General features: G+C 38.5%; 1 protein-coding gene and 2 long non-coding RNA genes across 5 annotated transcripts; 2 read left to right on the forward strand and 1 right to left on the reverse strand.

Annotated features, from left to right (window-relative positions):
- Positions 1-705: 705 nt before the first annotated feature.
- On the reverse strand, positions 706-2,962 carry LOC110945449 (uncharacterized). Its single transcript, XR_007938684.1, has 3 exons — positions 2,681-2,962; positions 2,160-2,519; positions 706-1,030 (listed from the first exon to the last, which is right to left on the reverse strand). It is a non-coding gene; the product is annotated as an uncharacterized LOC110945449 (long non-coding RNA).
- Positions 2,423-3,860, forward strand: LOC127531553 (uncharacterized). The gene is made up of 2 exons (XR_007938685.1): positions 2,423-2,544; positions 3,471-3,860. It is a non-coding gene; the product is annotated as an uncharacterized LOC127531553 (long non-coding RNA).
- Positions 3,861-4,940: 1,080 nt separating this feature from the next.
- rangap1a (RAN GTPase activating protein 1a) lies at positions 4,941-16,800 on the forward strand. Of its 3 annotated transcripts, none has more exons than XM_022218525.2 (16): positions 4,941-5,067; positions 7,074-7,193; positions 7,323-7,450; positions 8,801-8,860; positions 9,043-9,222; positions 9,358-9,492; positions 9,964-10,122; positions 11,036-11,149; positions 11,406-11,505; positions 11,700-11,775; positions 13,001-13,157; positions 13,273-13,389; positions 13,573-13,678; positions 14,072-14,160; positions 14,312-14,433; positions 16,058-16,800. In XM_022218525.2, the coding sequence occupies exons 2-16, from the start codon at positions 7,082-7,084 to the stop codon at positions 16,137-16,139; spliced, it is 1,737 nt and encodes a 578-aa protein (XP_022074217.2). In that variant the 5' UTR covers positions 4,941-5,067; positions 7,074-7,081; the 3' UTR covers positions 16,140-16,800. The 3 variants fall into 3 exon arrangements, with proteins under 3 accessions (XP_022074217.2, XP_051797104.1, XP_051797103.1); XM_051941144.1 differs by lacking the exon at positions 4,941-5,067 and adding an exon at positions 5,108-5,311 and having other exon boundaries at positions 14,312-14,476; XM_051941143.1 differs by lacking the exon at positions 4,941-5,067 and adding an exon at positions 5,109-5,311.
- Positions 16,801-17,623: the final 823 nt, after the last annotated feature.

The raw sequence follows: 17,623 nt of genomic DNA on the forward strand, positions 1-17,623 counted from the left end.
GGGGCGGTCTGTGTTTTCAATGAATTCAACACCTCATACTCTGTGGACATGGATCAGCAGGAATGTTGCCTGTATGAATAAGTCAAAACATTTAAATACATGACTTCTATATCATTCTTTTTTTTTTTTTTACTTTATTATTAGCACTACGATTAATAAAGGACAGATTATGAATCAGAACCATGGAGCAAATTTGTGCCTATACAGTATATGTCTGGAAAAGGTATGAAATTTAAAAGCAAAGACTCCAGGAAGAGCAGCCACAGTTAGACAGTCCAGTCTAATGATGACCTAAATTAAACTTAAACTTATTTACTTACTTACTTATATGGAATCACTTTAGATTTTTCTAGGCTTATTTGGAAGATTTTTACTCATTTTTTGAAAATGTTTACAGGAATTTTTTTGCCAAATTTCAGGGATTTTTTTCAGTGAAACTTTTAAGGACTTATTGGAATTTTCTTCCTGAAGGTTTTGCAAATTTTCAGAAATTTTGGGAATTTTTTGATTTTTTTTTTCAGACAAGGAAACAATATTTTTTGAGGGCAACAGGAGGGTTCATAAGTTGTGAAAATCGCTTGATATGATGGATTGAGGGTTTAGTAAATTATGAAAATGTGAGTCGTCACTCTCTGCATCATTATTTAATAAATCGTGAAAATCAGTGGGTGTGATGGAATGAGAATCAACAAGTTCCTCCGCGTCAAAAGGTTCTTGGTTTAAGGTTTATTATTCATTCAACCAGTCACTTACATTTTTAGCCATGGTTACTTTAATATCACACCTTGTTTACAATATGACTTGAAACAAACCTAAACAACAACAAAAACACCTCAAATGTGATAGAATGGTTTCAAGGCTGATACAGTTGCAGATGCAGTGTGCATAAGTTCATTTCCCATTTTCATCAACAGCGCATCAATCTTTTTACAGCGGCAACACGATAATCGGTGTCGTCTGGCTGACCCTCTTCTGTCTCTTCTTACTGAAAACCTCCTCCTGTCTCTTCTCGAAGACTCCCTTCGACCGCCTGAGAGAGACGGAACAAGTTTTACCATCAAAGCAAGGACGAACAAAATAATAATTCTGTGTTAGACGTACAACTATTTACACAAAAGCTTCAATATGATTTAGCACAGGAACAAGTTGCATTCTAAAAATTAGGACTAACAAAAGTGAAAGTAATAAAATCTAAAACACATTTAAAGAACAGAATCAATAATAGGCATAAAAATATTGCTGAAGTTTTATATTGTGATATATTTCAATCAGTCAAATTGCAATAGTTTTATTTTCAGAATGATTTGTTTCAGACACTCACTGGTTAAAAGACTGTCAGTTCTTATTTTGTGATTGATATATTTTAGACACTCAAATTGCTAAAGTTTTTAAACAACAGATTCAATATGACTTGGCATAGGAACAAGTTGCCTTCTTAAAGTAATAATAAAACTCTAAAATCACGGTAAAATAGAGCAAAAAGTTAGACAAACGGCACGAAATTAAACAAAAAAGCGAAAAAAAAGTGGACAAGACTCAAAAAAATCACACAAACAAGAGAAAAATGGCAAAAAGGAAATAAAACTACGAAACAAGAGACAAACAACTAAAAAAGACAAAAATATTTCAAAAATAAGGCACAAAACGACAAAATCGCGAAATAAAATGACAAAAAATTAGACAAATGACAACAAAAGAAACAAAAAATGAGCAAAATACTCAAACTACACAAGTGAGACAAAAAACACCAAATGACAAAAACAACACACAAAACAGTAAATAAAGCAAAACACAAAATGACAAAAAAAAACAACAAAAAACACAAACGAGACAAAAAGGAAACACAAAACCACAAAAACATAAAACAAACCACAAATGTCAGACTTAAAAACAACAGCAAGACAAAATATTACAAAAATGAGACACAAAAGAACAATGAACAATCTGTACTTTATGATCAAAACAATTAGTCATAGTCTACAAATTATTTTAAATTTATAGTTCTACTAATGTACAATCTGCAGTTAATGTCTTCTCTGGAATTTTTACACTTTACAAAGTGGTCCCGATTGGACCCTCTGGTGGGCCGCTTTTGGCCCTCAGGCCGCATGTTTGACACCCCTGAATGGAATATTCCTATCTATGTTAGCCAAGCTTACCGTTTCGACGGGACTTTTTGCTGCTCCTGGATCTACTCCGGGATCTGGACCTGCTCCTCTCGGTGCTCCAGGAGGCGGAGGACCCGGCCGGAGAAAGAGGACGTTCCGCTGGACCGTGAGGAGACGGTGGAGCTGAGGGACCGGCGGGGGCCTCAGGAGGCGGAGATGGATCCTGAAGAACCCGAAAAGTCGAGGCTCCCGGCACGGTTTGTGGATCTTCCACCGAGAGGCTCTCTGAAACTTCAGCGACCTGCTCCGTTTCCGTCGTGGGGTCCTGGTCGCCGATGAGGCTGTTGAGGTCCACCGAAGTCTGCTGGTTCTTCGGAGGATCGTTTTGGACTCCTTCGTCTGTGCAGATTTCTATTTTGTCCATTTCGGAGAATGGGTAAGTGAGTAAATTGTGTGATTCTTGGAGTAATTAATTGGAACAACAAGAAAAAAGAGCCACAGAAGTCTGTAAAACACGGATTTTTTAGAAACAGCAGGTCATCAGATAAAGTGTAGAAAATAAAGCTACGTACCGTTTTCCATTTTGGAGGTCTGGAAAGTTTGGAGCTTTGAGGAAAGTTTAGCGTTTGGCTGCAGAAGTGAGAAAAGACGGGCTTTTAAAGACCAAACAAAGGACAATAAAACCGTGACATCATTCTTGCACCCCTCAGCTTTTATTTGCATACGTTTGCATTTAAGAACTATTTCAGAATTAAATACATTTGCATTTAAGAACGAAATCTGTTGTTCAAAGTATGTGTTTTTTTAACCGTTGAAACTTTTGTGGTTAAAAGACAGTCAATTTTTATTTTCTGCCTGATATTCAATCCATTTCAACTTTATTCATACAGCACTTTAATCAACCACAGATTGAAACAAAGTGCTGTACATCCAGAGCAAGACAAATTAAACCAGAAATGCACAACAAAAGCACTAAAAACAAAAACAAAGAAATACACAATAAAGGCACTAAAACAGATAAAATCAGAAATACACAATAAAAGCACTGAAAACAAATAAAATAAATGTTTCATGCTGGATGGAAAGCCAGGGAATTAAAGTGGGTTTTAAGACAAGATTTAAAAATATAGTATATTTCAGACACTCAAATTGCTTGTATTTTCTGATTGATTTATTTCAGACACTCAAACGACAAAAGTTTTATTTTCTGTTAGTTTCAGGTTCTTACTGAGTGTCTTGTGTTTAAATTAACTCTAACTTACGGACCGTGGGATTCTCTGTAGAACTAGCTTCCCTTCAGTGATACTGGTTGTCTTTTTATAACGTTTTTTTTTTTTTACAATATCTACACTCTTTCAACAGGAAAGCTGGAGACAGGGGCAGTAAGGATGCGGTGCCTGGAGATCGATGTCTGGGTCTTCTTCAAACAACCCTCACCCCAGAAAGGTGGAGACACACTGATCCAGAACAATAGTTGCTCAAAATTCCCATCTCTCTCACAGACGGTGGAAAGGGAGAGTCTGATAAGTATGCAGGAAGGGGTATGTATGAGATATGCATGCCCCGGGGGTGGGGAGACATCAGAGCAGTTCCTGAGGGGTGGGTGGATGGGGTGCAGGGGCAGCTGGTCCTGGGGCAATAAAGCAGGGGTGTCAAACTCATTTTAGTTTAGGGGCCACATTCAGCCCAATTTGGTCTGAAGTGGGACCAGTTAAATCACAGCAAAATAAAGAAACAAAATGACAAAAAAAATGAAGCAAACGACATGAAATGAAACAAAAAAGTAGACAAAAATCACACAAACAAGACAAAAATGGCAAAAAAGAAACAAAACTACAAAAACATGAGACAAACAACTAAAAAAGACAAAAAAAACAACAAAAACAAGTCAAAATATTGCAAAAATAAGGCACAAAATGACAAAATCGAGAAATAAAATGACAAAAATGAGACAAACGACACAAAACAAAAAAGGCAAAACAATTTCATTAAAAACTTACAAAGCGGCAAAAAAGTCAACAAAAACGGGACAAAAAATTACAAAAATGACACAAATGAGACAAAAATGACAACAAAAGAAACAAAATGACAAAAAATAGTCTCGATTTTGTATCAATATATTGCCAAAAAAGACAATTTGGCCATATATTGCCAAAAAAGAAATATCTGTCGTGATTATCTCAACTTCATAAAAAGAACGCAAGCAAAACAATTTTTGAAAGAGCTCATTTTATTATTATTCAGTTACAGAATTGTAAAAACTATTATTGTATGTGTGTGTATATATATATATATATATATATATATATATATATATATATATAAAAGCATGTATTTGCTTGTTTGTGTTTGATTTTTTGTTGTTTTTTGTTTTCTTTTCATCTTCTTTTCTCTTTTTGGGAGAGGAGGAGGGGAGGAGGAGTGAGAGAAAAAAAGAAAAAAGGTTCCTGTAAGAATGTATAATTTTTTTGTTAACTGAATGCACAAAATCAAATTATTGTACTGTAGTTTTGTAACTGAAATAAAGCATTCATTCATTCATTCTAATTAGAAGTTGGTTGTTATTATATTTGGACAGTTATTTAGTTGACAGTTCAGTGATATCCAGTCATTTTTTATTAATAGCTAAGTGAATGTTTCCACGATAAACAATTATGGAATTTGTAAAAAACAATTATAAAAAATGTTTATTTCTAATAAAAATGTATGCCAGATATATCCCATGGACTTCAAAAACCCCTCAATTATATATTGATCCGGTTAAAGACAATTATTTTCCGACAAAATGAAGCTTTGGAGAGCAGCCATGAACGTACCGTTGTAGTCCAATTGAACTACAAGTCCCTTGACTCGGCGCTCTACTGTAGTCAAGTCGTGTAGTGTTCTAGATTAGGTTTTGAACAACGGCGACGGGCGGGAGTGTGTCTGGACTGGACTGAATCAGCACAGCAGTGTTGTGGTAAAGATAATATTCACTTCTAGTGTGGCTTAACCACTGTAAACCTGAGTCCCAGATTTAAGTGTGCGTAATTAATTTAAACCGTGGAGCGGGCTAACGGTACTGTAGACACACCAATGTTATTAACATGACCAACCGGAGGGGCCGAGCTACAACCACGCTCTGCCTCACGTTGACATACCCGTGCTAGCTAGCTAGCTAGCTAGCTAACCAGTTTTCCATTTTATGAGCTCTTACCCAACGGGTGAGTTCAAGGTTTGGAGTATTTACTATTAAACAGGATGTATTATTTCTGCTTCTGGACCTGCCAGAAGCCACTAACGACCATGTCAGCTTCACGGACACTTAACCGCTATGAGTGCTAGCATAACGTTAGCCGTCAACTAATGCTAACCGCCGGTTGTTTACTAGAAAACGCGACCTGTAAACAACCGAAAATCCCGGTGAACAGAGGGAGATAGGCACATACACCCGTCGACTGGCCCTATGTGTTGAAGGAGCATTCGCAATACATGTTTTTAGTCAATTTGGACTCTGAAGTAATAATGTTCGACTTCAGATATTTCGTTAAAGTAAACATTTAATACCGAGGAGCTCCAGGATTTTCCCCAAACCTGACACTAGACATACAGACAGTGAGTCCCAAGTCTATGAATTAAATAGCAGCCGGACTCATTCAGCAAAACAGCGCGATCAGCAGGTTTTGTTTAATGCTGGTCTTGCAGTTTAACTGATCATCTCGTCTCGCTGAACAAACTCCAAATGTTTATAGTGGCAGATTCGTCGTATCGTGACCAAAATTCGCTTCATAAAACATTGACAACAGCCACATTGATCCGCAATTGATAAGGTTTCTGACATGGTTTTATAGGACTATAAACAAGCAGTCATCGTGGTAGGTTTTGTTAACCGTTTCTGGACCATTTATGTGTTAAATGTGTGCATTGTAATGACCACTATTTGCACTTCTGAGCTAAAAAGAAAACTCCTACTTAGGTGTGATGGTGTAAATGCCATGCTGCATGCTCTGGTGGTTACTGTGGATTTATCTGTGTGCACGTTCTTCTCTATCTTCTGCAACATTACAGTGTGGGCCCCTGTTAATTTGTGACTACCAACAGTTATCATTTGCATGTTTGTGAATCATCAACAGGTGATAAACGGCTGGCAGAGTAATCAAGATGTTTGAATCTATAGCAGATCAGTGGTGCAAAGTACTTGTGTTACTGAGACATGATGTGAAATTACATTGCAAGACTTGATAAATGTATATGTGTGTGTTTTGTTGTCAGAAAGTTCCTGCATATCTTTATGTTTTCGAGTTAAATGACATTCATGAAAAGTAGTAATAACTTTATTTGTATAGTACCTTTAAGCAGAACATTCACAAAATGCTTTGACAGGTAGAACATAAAAAATGACAAAAATGTATGAGATAGACACTTTATTTATCCCAACAGAAATTCAAGATGAAGAATGGATAGCTAATTAAAAGCTGGTTTAAAGGACAACATTACACAAGGGGGTTAAGAGAAGCTGAAGAGAAAATAAAAGATAGAAGTACATTAAGATCAGGAGGTCACTACAAGCAGTGAACAGTTTTTAAAAAGAATACAAAGACAGAGAGTGATAAAAGAGAACTTTACTTAAAGGCAAGTCTATAAAAGTGGATTTTAGGAAATGATTTAAAAGAAGTTATGATTCAGTGAGCCTCAGTCAAAGACAGTTGACCTTTTCAAAAAAGCTTCAAAGTATGGAAGTAAACATCACTTGAATTTTAAAATGCAGGAAAAAAAATGACAGTATTTTAAGTCATTGTGCTTTTAGTTTTGATTGAAACAGAAGTTGCTCATTAGTCAAGACACACTGAGGTGTAAAAACTATTTATAAAGAACTGCATGATTTGATTTTGTTTGTGTGCTCCCTGGAGCTGAGGGACCCCAGTTCTGCCACTGTTTGCAGATTAATTATAATGAAAAAAAGTAAATGAAGTTTTTGGTCCTCAGGTGCCACAATGGCGACAGACATTGTTGCGCAGTTGGCCGACTCTCTGGCCAAAACTGGAGTTGAGGATGGGGAGCTGAGTTACAAAGGGCAGGGAAGGAAGCTGGATGATGTCCAGTCAGGTGAGTCTCACCTGGACTACATTATTTCTGTCTTATATCCTAAGCGTTGACACTTAACTAGTTTAATTGGGTAATAATCACACTAAACTGTCTACACCTATAACCCTTTAATCTCATACCCGTCTCCAGTGGAGGAGATCGTGAAGAAGATTCAGGACTTTCAGGGTTTACATGCGCTGAGACTGGAAGGGAACACTGTTGGTGTGGAGGCAGCACAAGCCATCGCTAAGGCCCTGGAGACAAAGAGCGAGTTCAAGGTTTCTCATTTTGTTTGCTTCATACCGTTTTGATCATTCCAGTTTTGAATTGTTCAGTTGCATTCATCACTTTTATAACACTGGAACTAGGAAATGTTGCATGTTTTCATAGATATACACTTATCCACACAATTTCCTGAAGTCAAAGGGTGTGTAGACAGACTATTACAGAAGCAGACAGATTATGCAAAAACATGCATATCTATCTGTCACACAACACATATAAGTTGGAAAATGTTTGGCATTTATTACTTAAATGATTAATAGATTATTGGAGCACTAGCATGTTATTTTTTAAATCTAATTAAAGCAGCCAGTTTCAGCTGTAGTATGTCATACTTCAGATCAGGCCTGGGCGGTAAAACTATAACAAATGAAATTATCAGCTGGCATTTCTTCGGTAGATGTAAGAAAACGGTCAACAGAGGATCCGCAAGTCGAATTTTTATGCAGTTCTAGATAGTGGTTTGGTTGCATAAACACCAAGCGTGACATTAAGAAGAAATGCAATTTCACCTTCCTGATCAGAACAGATTTCTCACACCTGTAGCTTGATGCAGCACAGAGACTCTGCCTTCTATGATGATGGATCAGGTGCAGATAATTTTCATTACCAGTGTAACAAGTGGGAGGAGAAACAAGATCAATCTGTTGAAACGTCCGGCAGAAGTTTTTGCACGCCAGAAGAAACTCGAATTTAACACTCCCAACGCTGCAACAATCACGTCTAGAACAGAATATAACATCCTTTATTCGTCCCACAAGGGGAAATTTGGAACGTTACAGCAGCAAAATAACAGTAAAAAAAATCAAGAGAACACATCTATAGATTAAACACATAAGATATATACAATATAAATATGAAAACCTGAAAAACACAAGGATACTATCAACACAAATTTAATAATATTTACACAATGAATTGCACAAGGAGCTGCTGTAACAGGCTGCCACTCATGCAGCACTGGAAATATATATAAAGTGATTTGTTCAATGGTTGCGCTTAATTTTGGTGTAAATAATAATTTTTTAATTTTACATTTTAATGATCACATTATGCTGTGTAATAGTAACTTATTCAAAACGGTGTTGCAGTGTAATCCTTACATGTGACCCTTAATAACTCGGCTAACAGCATGTTTTTTCCTCCTAACCTTTTTAAATTTGATAATTGTCGCTAATATCGACTGATATAAAAAAGTTACTGTGATTTTTCTAGCTATATCGCCCAGCAATACTTTAGATTGAAAATTATAGTCAGGAAGTCTGTAGCTGATTGAATATGAAATGCATTCAACATTTTGCTTTGGTTTACCTTGACACTGTTTTTCTTTGTTCTCTCACTTTTAGCGCTGTTATTGGAGTGACATGTTCACAGGGCGCCTTCGATCTGAGATTCCACCTGCCCTGGTAATGCACTTCTTCTGAATTACTATTAGTATTAGTGTTATTATCCAGAAGTCCAAGTTTAGGTTTCCAGTCAGAAGTTACTACCATATTACAGGCTGTTGCTTATCCTACAATTTTCTTTCTTTCTTTCTTTCTTTCTTTCTTTCTTTCTTTCTTTCTTTCTTTCTTTCTTTCTTTCGTAGAATGCACTGGGTGATGCTGTGATGCTGGCAGGTGCCAGGCTTACTGTCATAGACCTCAGTGACAACGCCTTTGGACCAGATGGGGTGAGGGGCATCGAGAATTTGCTCAAGAGTACAGCCTGCTACTCGTTGCAGGAGTTACGGCTCAACAACTGTGGCATGGGCATTGGTGGTGGCAAAGTAAGTCAGGAGATGAGACATGGCTATCTACATTGTTAGATAATGGCATCTTTATTAGAAATAAAGAGATAAATGCAAATGCTTTGTAGAATGTATGAAATCTTACTTTTTTCGACTCTTGTTGGAACTCCTCAGATCTTGGCAGCTTCCTTGATGCAGTGCCATAAAAAATCCAGCTCAGACGGCACCCCGCTCAGCCTGAAGGTGTTTATCGCAGGAAGGAACCGACTGGAAAATGATGGGGCCACTGCCCTCGCTCAGGCCTTCCAGGTACAGGACTAACCACTACTTAGGCTTTCGGTGTGTTGTGAGAAAATACAGCAAAGTCCACTCTGATGAATACCACATTGTTGAGCTACATTTTTGTTCCATCGGAGCAGTTGTGGAGCGTACATCTTTTAAACTTTCCCTCCCTACAGGTCACTTACAGTAGAGCTTAACTCAGCTGAACTCAATTTTAATCAGTCACAAGAAATGAAGAGACCGTGCCACGAAGAAAATTTGATTACCACAGCTTTCTACTTCTTCAAAACTGATAGTTCAGGTTGCTGTATGTATATTTTTGACCCATCAGATTTTATCATTTGCTTAGAAGATCTATAATAAATATTTGAAACAACCATAAGTTTCAACGATTCCATCACAGGAAACTCAAGACTGTTGTGAAATACACAATCTTTACGAATGTATAAAAACGTTTGTTCAAACTGTATATCTGAAAAAGGGTTCTTGTGTTCTCAGTTAATGGGCAGCCTGGAGGAGGTTCACATGCCCCAGAATGGCATCAATCACCCCGGTGTGACGGCTCTGGCCACAGCAATGCAACACAACGCAGGACTTAAAATTCTCAACCTCAACGACAACACTTTTACTGAGAAGGGGGCTATCGCCATGGCTCAGGTACGGGGACCTACGGCATTCGGATCATGACTGTTAGCTAGGGATGTCTGATAATATCAGCCGATATTGGCATAAAAAAGGAATATCGGTCAGTATCGTTATCGGGGTTTTTTGCCTATCATGAAAACCGATAAAATAATGCCTGGAATTTACTGGCATTTACCGGACTCATAGAGGGAGAGATGGAGAGTGTGAAGTGTTGTTTAGACAGTTAAAAAAAATGGCATAAATATGGCATTTTTTCCATAACTTAAGTTGAAATAGTTTTCTTATTTTGTACAGACCGTGTTTACATTTGGAAAGTGGGGTATCACACAAAAATTAGGCATGATGTGTTAATTCCACGCCAGGACATATGTGATGCTTCCTAAAATTAGTTAAATAGCCACATATATCGGTATCGGTTGACATCGGAATCGGAAATTGAGAGTTGGACCATATCGGCATATCTTTTATTGGCCAAAAAGCCAGCATGGGACATCCCTACTGTTAGCATATAGTATCTATTCCTGTCTGTGAAATGCTCACGAATTATTGTGGACATAGATTTTTATTCTTTTTTTGGCCACCTGTGGGCAGGAGAACTGCACAGCCAGCTGAAAGACAGAACATATAGACCGACATAGGAATTAATTTTATATTATGTAATAATGTCTGTAGTGTAAGTCTTGGTATGGAGTTATGTATTTGCATATCTGCTGGACTCATTAGCAGCAACATTAAGATGAATTTATTGGCGTGCTTCCTTCAGTTGTCGTGATGCAACGGGGCTTTCAGACGCAACACAACAATGGCACCACTGGCCTCTTATAACCAATAGTTCCACCACAATTTTTTGTTTTTCAGACCAATAATTCCCTTTTTAACGGTTTGATTTTAGTGAAACTGCAGCCTGTAATGTGTGTCCTCACAGGCCCTGAAACATCTCCGCAACATCCAGGTGATAAACTTTGGCGACTGTCTGGTTCGCCCAGCAGGAGCCAAAGCTATTGCAGAAACTGTATCAGAGGGGCTGCCAATCCTCAAGGTGAGTGACTGCCTCCTTTTATTACAAGTTCTAGAGAGGCCTATTCTCTCAGAATAGCAATAAGCTGCATTGACACAGTGTTGGTGGAGAATCTGTGAATGTTTGGAGTCTGGACAGATGTGGATATAACCTGGCCAAACACCTGTAGATCTCGATCATCTGTGTGCTAGTTGTTATTATAAAAGGCATTTATGTTTCTTCTTCTTAGTTTTGTTTGGCGTTGGTCTTCCCCTAAATGTTTTTTTATCTTTACCAGGAACTTAATCTGTCGTACGGTGAGATCACAGAGGAAGCCGCTGTTGCCGTGGCACAGGCCGTAAAAGACAAAGACCAGCTGGAGAAACTGGATCTAAATGGTACAAACCTGCAAAGAGCCAACTCTGCTTTTCACACATTGATATTTCATAAAGATTTATGTATGTTTTAATGTATTTTGAGTATCACAATATGGAGAGTTCATGTTTAAGCAGTACAGATGTTATTGACAGATGTTTTTGCTGAACTTGACTTCCCTGAATCCACTGTGTAAAACTGTGTCTTTGGTGTTCAGGTAACTGTCTAGGAGAAGATGGTTGCAAAGCTGTGAAAGACATAATGGAAGGCATGAACATTCTAGGATCACTCAGGTATTTCCCGTCATACTATAACTCCAGTGTTTGTAGTTCAGGAAATCCATCCTTTCTCTGTATTTTTGTGTCCTGCTTGAGTCAGAGAGGCCAGGAGCATAGTCAGAATACTATTCTATGGCTCTGTATAGACTATAATGTTTTAACTTAAAAAAATTCCTATTCAGGTGAACAATCTGAGGAATTGCTCACCCATGACGACATCTGGTTGATTAAAAATCTCTACTCGTTATGGTTGACTATGATGGATATTCACACTTTCTGTGAGCAAACCCGCCCCCCAAACATCATCAGATTTGTTATTAATTAGATGCTACAGCTGACTGGACCGACAGGTGTTCTTTGAAAAAATATCAAATCGAGATCTTAAGCTGTCTGACAATTCACGATCGAGTTTCTTTTTAACCTAGTTAACATGTCCTTTTATAATTTGAAAGACACATTATGAGCGGCATCAGAAATCGACACCAGTGTTTCCGTGCCGGTGTCCCACAATGATACAGAAATCTTTGACAAATCCGTGGACCCAGACTGTAAGCCGCATCACCTCCAAAGTCTAATCAGGTGCTCCTTGTGTCATATTTGACTAGGACTGGCCCGAAAAGCAACTTCTGGGCTCTGGATATTTGGGCCCAATTAATGACGAATATCCAAATATTCGGCTCGGAGGGAGGAGGGGTGTAATGACAGAGTATTATTCATTTATGAACACAGTAAAGGGCATTTAAATAAAGTCAAATGCAGTTTAGAAAATGACACACTTACCTAATGAATTATGTTAACAATAGTTATACACGTAAATAAGACAGATGGTGCTAAACAGTGGCGTATATTTACAAGTCCAGACATTTCTATGAAACAAATGCAAACAAGAGAAGTAGTGCAATGAAACAGAAGTGGGGGTCCGAGTATCCTTAGCATTACTTTGTTTTAATTCTCTTTAATAGTCAGTTTAGTTTTTTAAAATTAAATTCATATTTCTTGCTCCATTTCCTTCTCTTATGTCTGATGATGATGTTACTGTGTCTCCATCACAACCTTTTCATGCATGCTGCGTAATCTTGAGAAATTTACTCCAAGTGTCTGGGTCGTTAAATGTGCGCCTTAAAAACCAACACAATCTGCCTCACAACGAGCTCTTACAACCTTTAAAACGTCCCTTTTAAACGATGCATCCCTACAAGCAAATACTCATTAAAGATCCGTGTTTCTGAACTTTCCTCAGTGATGATGAGGGTGAGCCAGAAGACGACGATGACGAGGAAGATGATGAGGAGGAGGAGGAAGAAGACGACGAGGATGAGGAAGATGTGGATGAGGAGGAAATAGAAGAGGAGGAGGAGGAAGAGGAAGAGGAGGAAGAAGAAAGCAGTGGCAACAAGGTTAGAGGGAAAAGTTAACAAAAATATAAATTGATTAATAATTACCTGTGCACATATGAGTTGTTCTGGTGCTGGGGTTAAGTTTAGTTGCATTTCTTCGTCCCTCCTCTCACAGCTGTCCACCCCTGTATCAGCAGCCCGACCGCCAGACGTCGCTTCCTTCCTCAGCTTTCCATCTCCTGACAAACTGCTCAAACTTGGGGCGAAGAGAGCATTGCTGATGGAGCAGCAGGTAAACAACGGGACGATTCCATGAATGCATGGCCTTCAGCTCAGCCCTTTACCCCCAGAACTTCACTGATGTGTTTGAAAAACAGATCAGCTCAGAAGTTCTAGTAAAATGCATCCTGTGTGTTAACTTGATGCTGACAAACAGGATCCATTCATTTTTCTGTATTCCTTCCTCTGTATCGAGGTGGATGTGACGGATGCTACAAAAACAGCCGAAGCCTTCCTGAAGATCGCCTCTGTGTACAAGGAGGAGAATAGTGACGTTAAGAACGCAGTGTTGGAGACTATTGGTGAGACTCTTTGGCTGTTTCTGCTCATTTCAGTGCTTTTGTCCTTCCTGACAATAAAGCTGACTTGACTTAAAAGGAGGAAAGTCAGTCAGCTTTATTGTCAGTTCTTCAACATGTACGTGGCATACCAAGGTCTCAGTTCAATTTGTGGGGGAGTTGCAACCACTCTCTATTTAACAAGGCTTCTCTTCATGCCAAACCGTTTGCCTGATGAAGAAACATCGAAACAACGCTAATGGGTTTGGTGTTAAGTTAGACGATGTGGGCAAGTCTTTTGTCTGTACTTTTCCCTTTCTGTGCACCTGCCTCATGAAATGGATGTGTGAAAAAGCTCCTTGGCCTTCGTTCACGGTGTTAGAACAGCAGTTTGTAATGCAGTATTTTTGTTCTCAGATGCCGTTCTAAGGAAAGCATTCACCACTCCTTCCTTCCAAGGATACAACTTTGTATCTTCTTTGTTAGTGCTGCTCGGCCTTATTAAGGTTTGTTTTATCTCAACACACTCACAACATTCTTTTATTGTGCTTTTCTTTTGTTAGCTTTCACCTTTGTCGGTCTGCATGCCTCACTTGCATTTTCCATTGTTTTTAAATGCTCCCGTCTCTTTTGTTGTTTTCGCTCCGGGCTGCTCAGAGCGAGGACAAGGTCAAGCCTGTGCTGGTGGTCCCCGGCCACCTCCAAGCCTTGGAGCACGTCGTTCGACAGGACTACTTCCCCAAAGAGAGCGTGGCCGTGCTGGAAGCCTTCATGTCCCGGTAAGGACGTGATAGAATGAGCCAATCAGCAGACAGCATCCAGGTACAAAACACCGTGACTACCTTCTCATCTTCAGGAATAAAGCGCACACATTTTTCTTTCTGCACTCGGTACATGTGGTGAAGGTGGTGGATACACTCTGGTGGTTTCTGATATCATGTTGAAATGGGTTTATTTGATGTTATTTATTGAAATGATCACTGTGAAACAGCGACCCTCTGTGGCCACAAGTGGAAATTACAGGATTCTGGTGCATTAACCCTGCAAGAGCCAAATATAAAAAAAGAGCAAAAAAATAGAATAAAAAAAACAAAAAAAACTGACAGCTTAGCAACTGCTACTCAAGGTAAGTTCTACTTTCCACATTAGTGCAACCTAAAGTTTTGGTCTGTTTGGCGACTATGCTACAAGGGTGATACAGCACATGCTTGTCAGTAATCTGCATGTCGTAAATACTCTGTCTGTTCAATAAAAAGTTACCACCTGGATTTAACTCAGCAAATAGGTAAGAGCCTTCCACTGGATAATTACTGCAGTGATGAATACGTTTCAGCTGCAACAACTTCTTTAACTCTAGCTGATGCAGTGAGGAGCTTCCATCCATCCATCCATTCTCTATACACCGCTTTATCCTCAAGAGGGTCACGGGGGGCTGGAGTCTATCCCAGCTGACTCGGGCGAAGGCAGAGGACACCCTGGACAGGTCGCCAGTCTGTCACAGGGCTACATATACAGACAAACAATCACAGTCACATTCACACCTACGGGCAATTTAGAGTAATCCATTAACCTCAGCATATTTTTGGACTGTGGGAGGAAGCCGGAGTACCCGGAGAAAACCCACACATGCACAGGGAGAACATGCAAACTCCATGCAGAAAGATCCCAGGTCCAGGACATGATTTGAACCGGGGATCTTCTTGCTGCAAGGTGAAAGTGCTAACCACTATATCACTGTGCAGCAGGGAGGAGCTTCTCATTTCTTAAACAATCATGATGGAAGACATATCCTGTGGTCATGGAAAGGATGTTAATCTGTCTCAGAAGGGTCAAATTATTGACCTGCATCAAAAAAAACAACTGAGGAGATTTCTATAACTACTCAAATCAGATTAAGAACCGTCCAACGCATTATTACAACCTGAAGGATAGTGGAGAACCATCATCTTTGAGGAACAAACTCTTAGATGATCGTAGGAAATCAAAAGTAGAACTCATGGCTGTATTTAATGGTGAAAGTAAGAACATTTCTACACGCACAATGTGAAGGGAACTCAAGGGATTGGGACTAAACTGCTCTAAGAAATCCACTGATCAGTGATCCTAAATGGGAGGAAAAAGGCTTCAGTTTGCTATGGAGCATAAAGATTGGACTCTGGAGCAATGAAAGAAGGTCATGTGATCTGATGAGTGCAGATTTATCTGTGTGACTGTGATGTTTGCAGCTGTTTGTGTGTTTTTCCACACAGGAGTGTAATCAAGACTTAAGTTGTATTTTTGTTGCGCCGATTTTATTCCTATACATTTGTTGCTTTTCATTAGATGTTTGAGTAACAACAGTCTTGTTCTTTAAAAAAGTTAACCCACAAATAAATGAATAACCCTTTTTGTCACCATCCACAGGAACAACAAGGCCCTGGAGTTGTGTGGTAACACCAGAAATATCCTCCAGTCGACGCTGCAGAGAATCAGATCTGAGAGCTGAGGACTGTGGTAACACACAAAGACTGAACTCTGACAGATCACTGACGGACATTTTGGAAAGCAGCACACAATCCCAAATCTGAAGCAACTTAAACAGGGCGGCAACTTGAGAAAAACTGTCTCCTCTCGGGCGCACTCCGCCGTGTCGCTGCTGTTCATACCTTTTCCTGGACTTTTGGACTTCACTTGAATGCTTTGTGGTTAAAGTAGAAAATGCTCTTATGGTGTGAACTAGTTGAAGCCTTTTAATTACACTCGTTTAATCGCAGGACGGCGCTGACAACCTGGGATTCACCCCGTCTATGTTCTGGTGGATCAGAAAAGATCTCACTCTCCTGGTTAGTGTCGCCCGACTGCCCGAAGCACACATTACACCTGGGTGCAAACTAGAAAAGCTCTAACCAGGAATAATCTGGACTTGAAACTATCACATGTTGTGCTTTTTCTATTTAATATCTACCTTTTACTATTCTCTTGTTTTATATTGAATGTTTATTAAATTCAAAAATATGGTCAGATAATGATGTTCAAATAAAAATATCTATGACAAAATGAGACTAAGATAGAACAATTGAAAGGGATTGAATGAATTGAAATGTATTTTTCTGCTTTAATAAGTTTTTGGAATTGCGTTGCGAAAATAAAGTTCATTTGAGTGTTGATTTTTTTTCCCCAGTTTTTGCATATCAGCTCCATAGAATATTCTTTTGAAAATTAAAAACAGAAGCTTTAAAGCAGAGATGTCAAACTCATCTTAGTTCAGGTTCCACATTCAGCCCAATTTGATCTCAACTGACCAATAAAATCACAGCATAATTACCTATAAATAACCAGAACTCCAAATCTTTCCTTTGTTTTAGTGGGGAAAAAAAAGTACTTTCTGAAACGGTTCACATTTCAGGAATTATATTTTGAAATAAAAAACTGAAATTTCTGGAGATAAATTCAATTTCAACAACATTACGCCTCAGTTTGTCATTTAAACATTACAACTGCAAAACGGAACAAAACTTTTATTCACAGGTATCTGGAACTGAATAATACAGTATTTAACTTTATGATTAAAACAACTAAAGTCAGGCAAAGAAAAGCCAAGACAAAATATTACTAAAATGAGACACAAAATGACAAAAATGAGACATGAAAAAAGTTGCATAGCGACAAAAACGAGACAAAAATTACATAAATGACACAAATAAAAAAAAAGAAACAAAATGATAAAAAACAGACAAAAAACACAAGTAGACAAAAATAGGGGAAAAACACCAGAGAGACAAAAAGGAAACACAAAATGGCAAAAACATGAGACAAACGACAAAAGTCAGACAAACACGAGAAAAAAAATGACAAAAAAAGACAAAAATACAAATGATAGAAAAATGAGACCCAAAACAACAAAAAAGAGAAACAAAATTACCAAAATGAGGCACAAAAATGACAAAACCATGAGACAAATGACAAAAAAGACCAAAAACAAGACAAAAT

Source organism: Acanthochromis polyacanthus, chromosome 21, assembly GCF_021347895.1.
Source record: "Acanthochromis polyacanthus isolate Apoly-LR-REF ecotype Palm Island chromosome 21, KAUST_Apoly_ChrSc, whole genome shotgun sequence".
In the NCBI taxonomy this organism is placed as follows: Eukaryota; Metazoa; Chordata; class Actinopteri; family Pomacentridae; genus Acanthochromis; species Acanthochromis polyacanthus.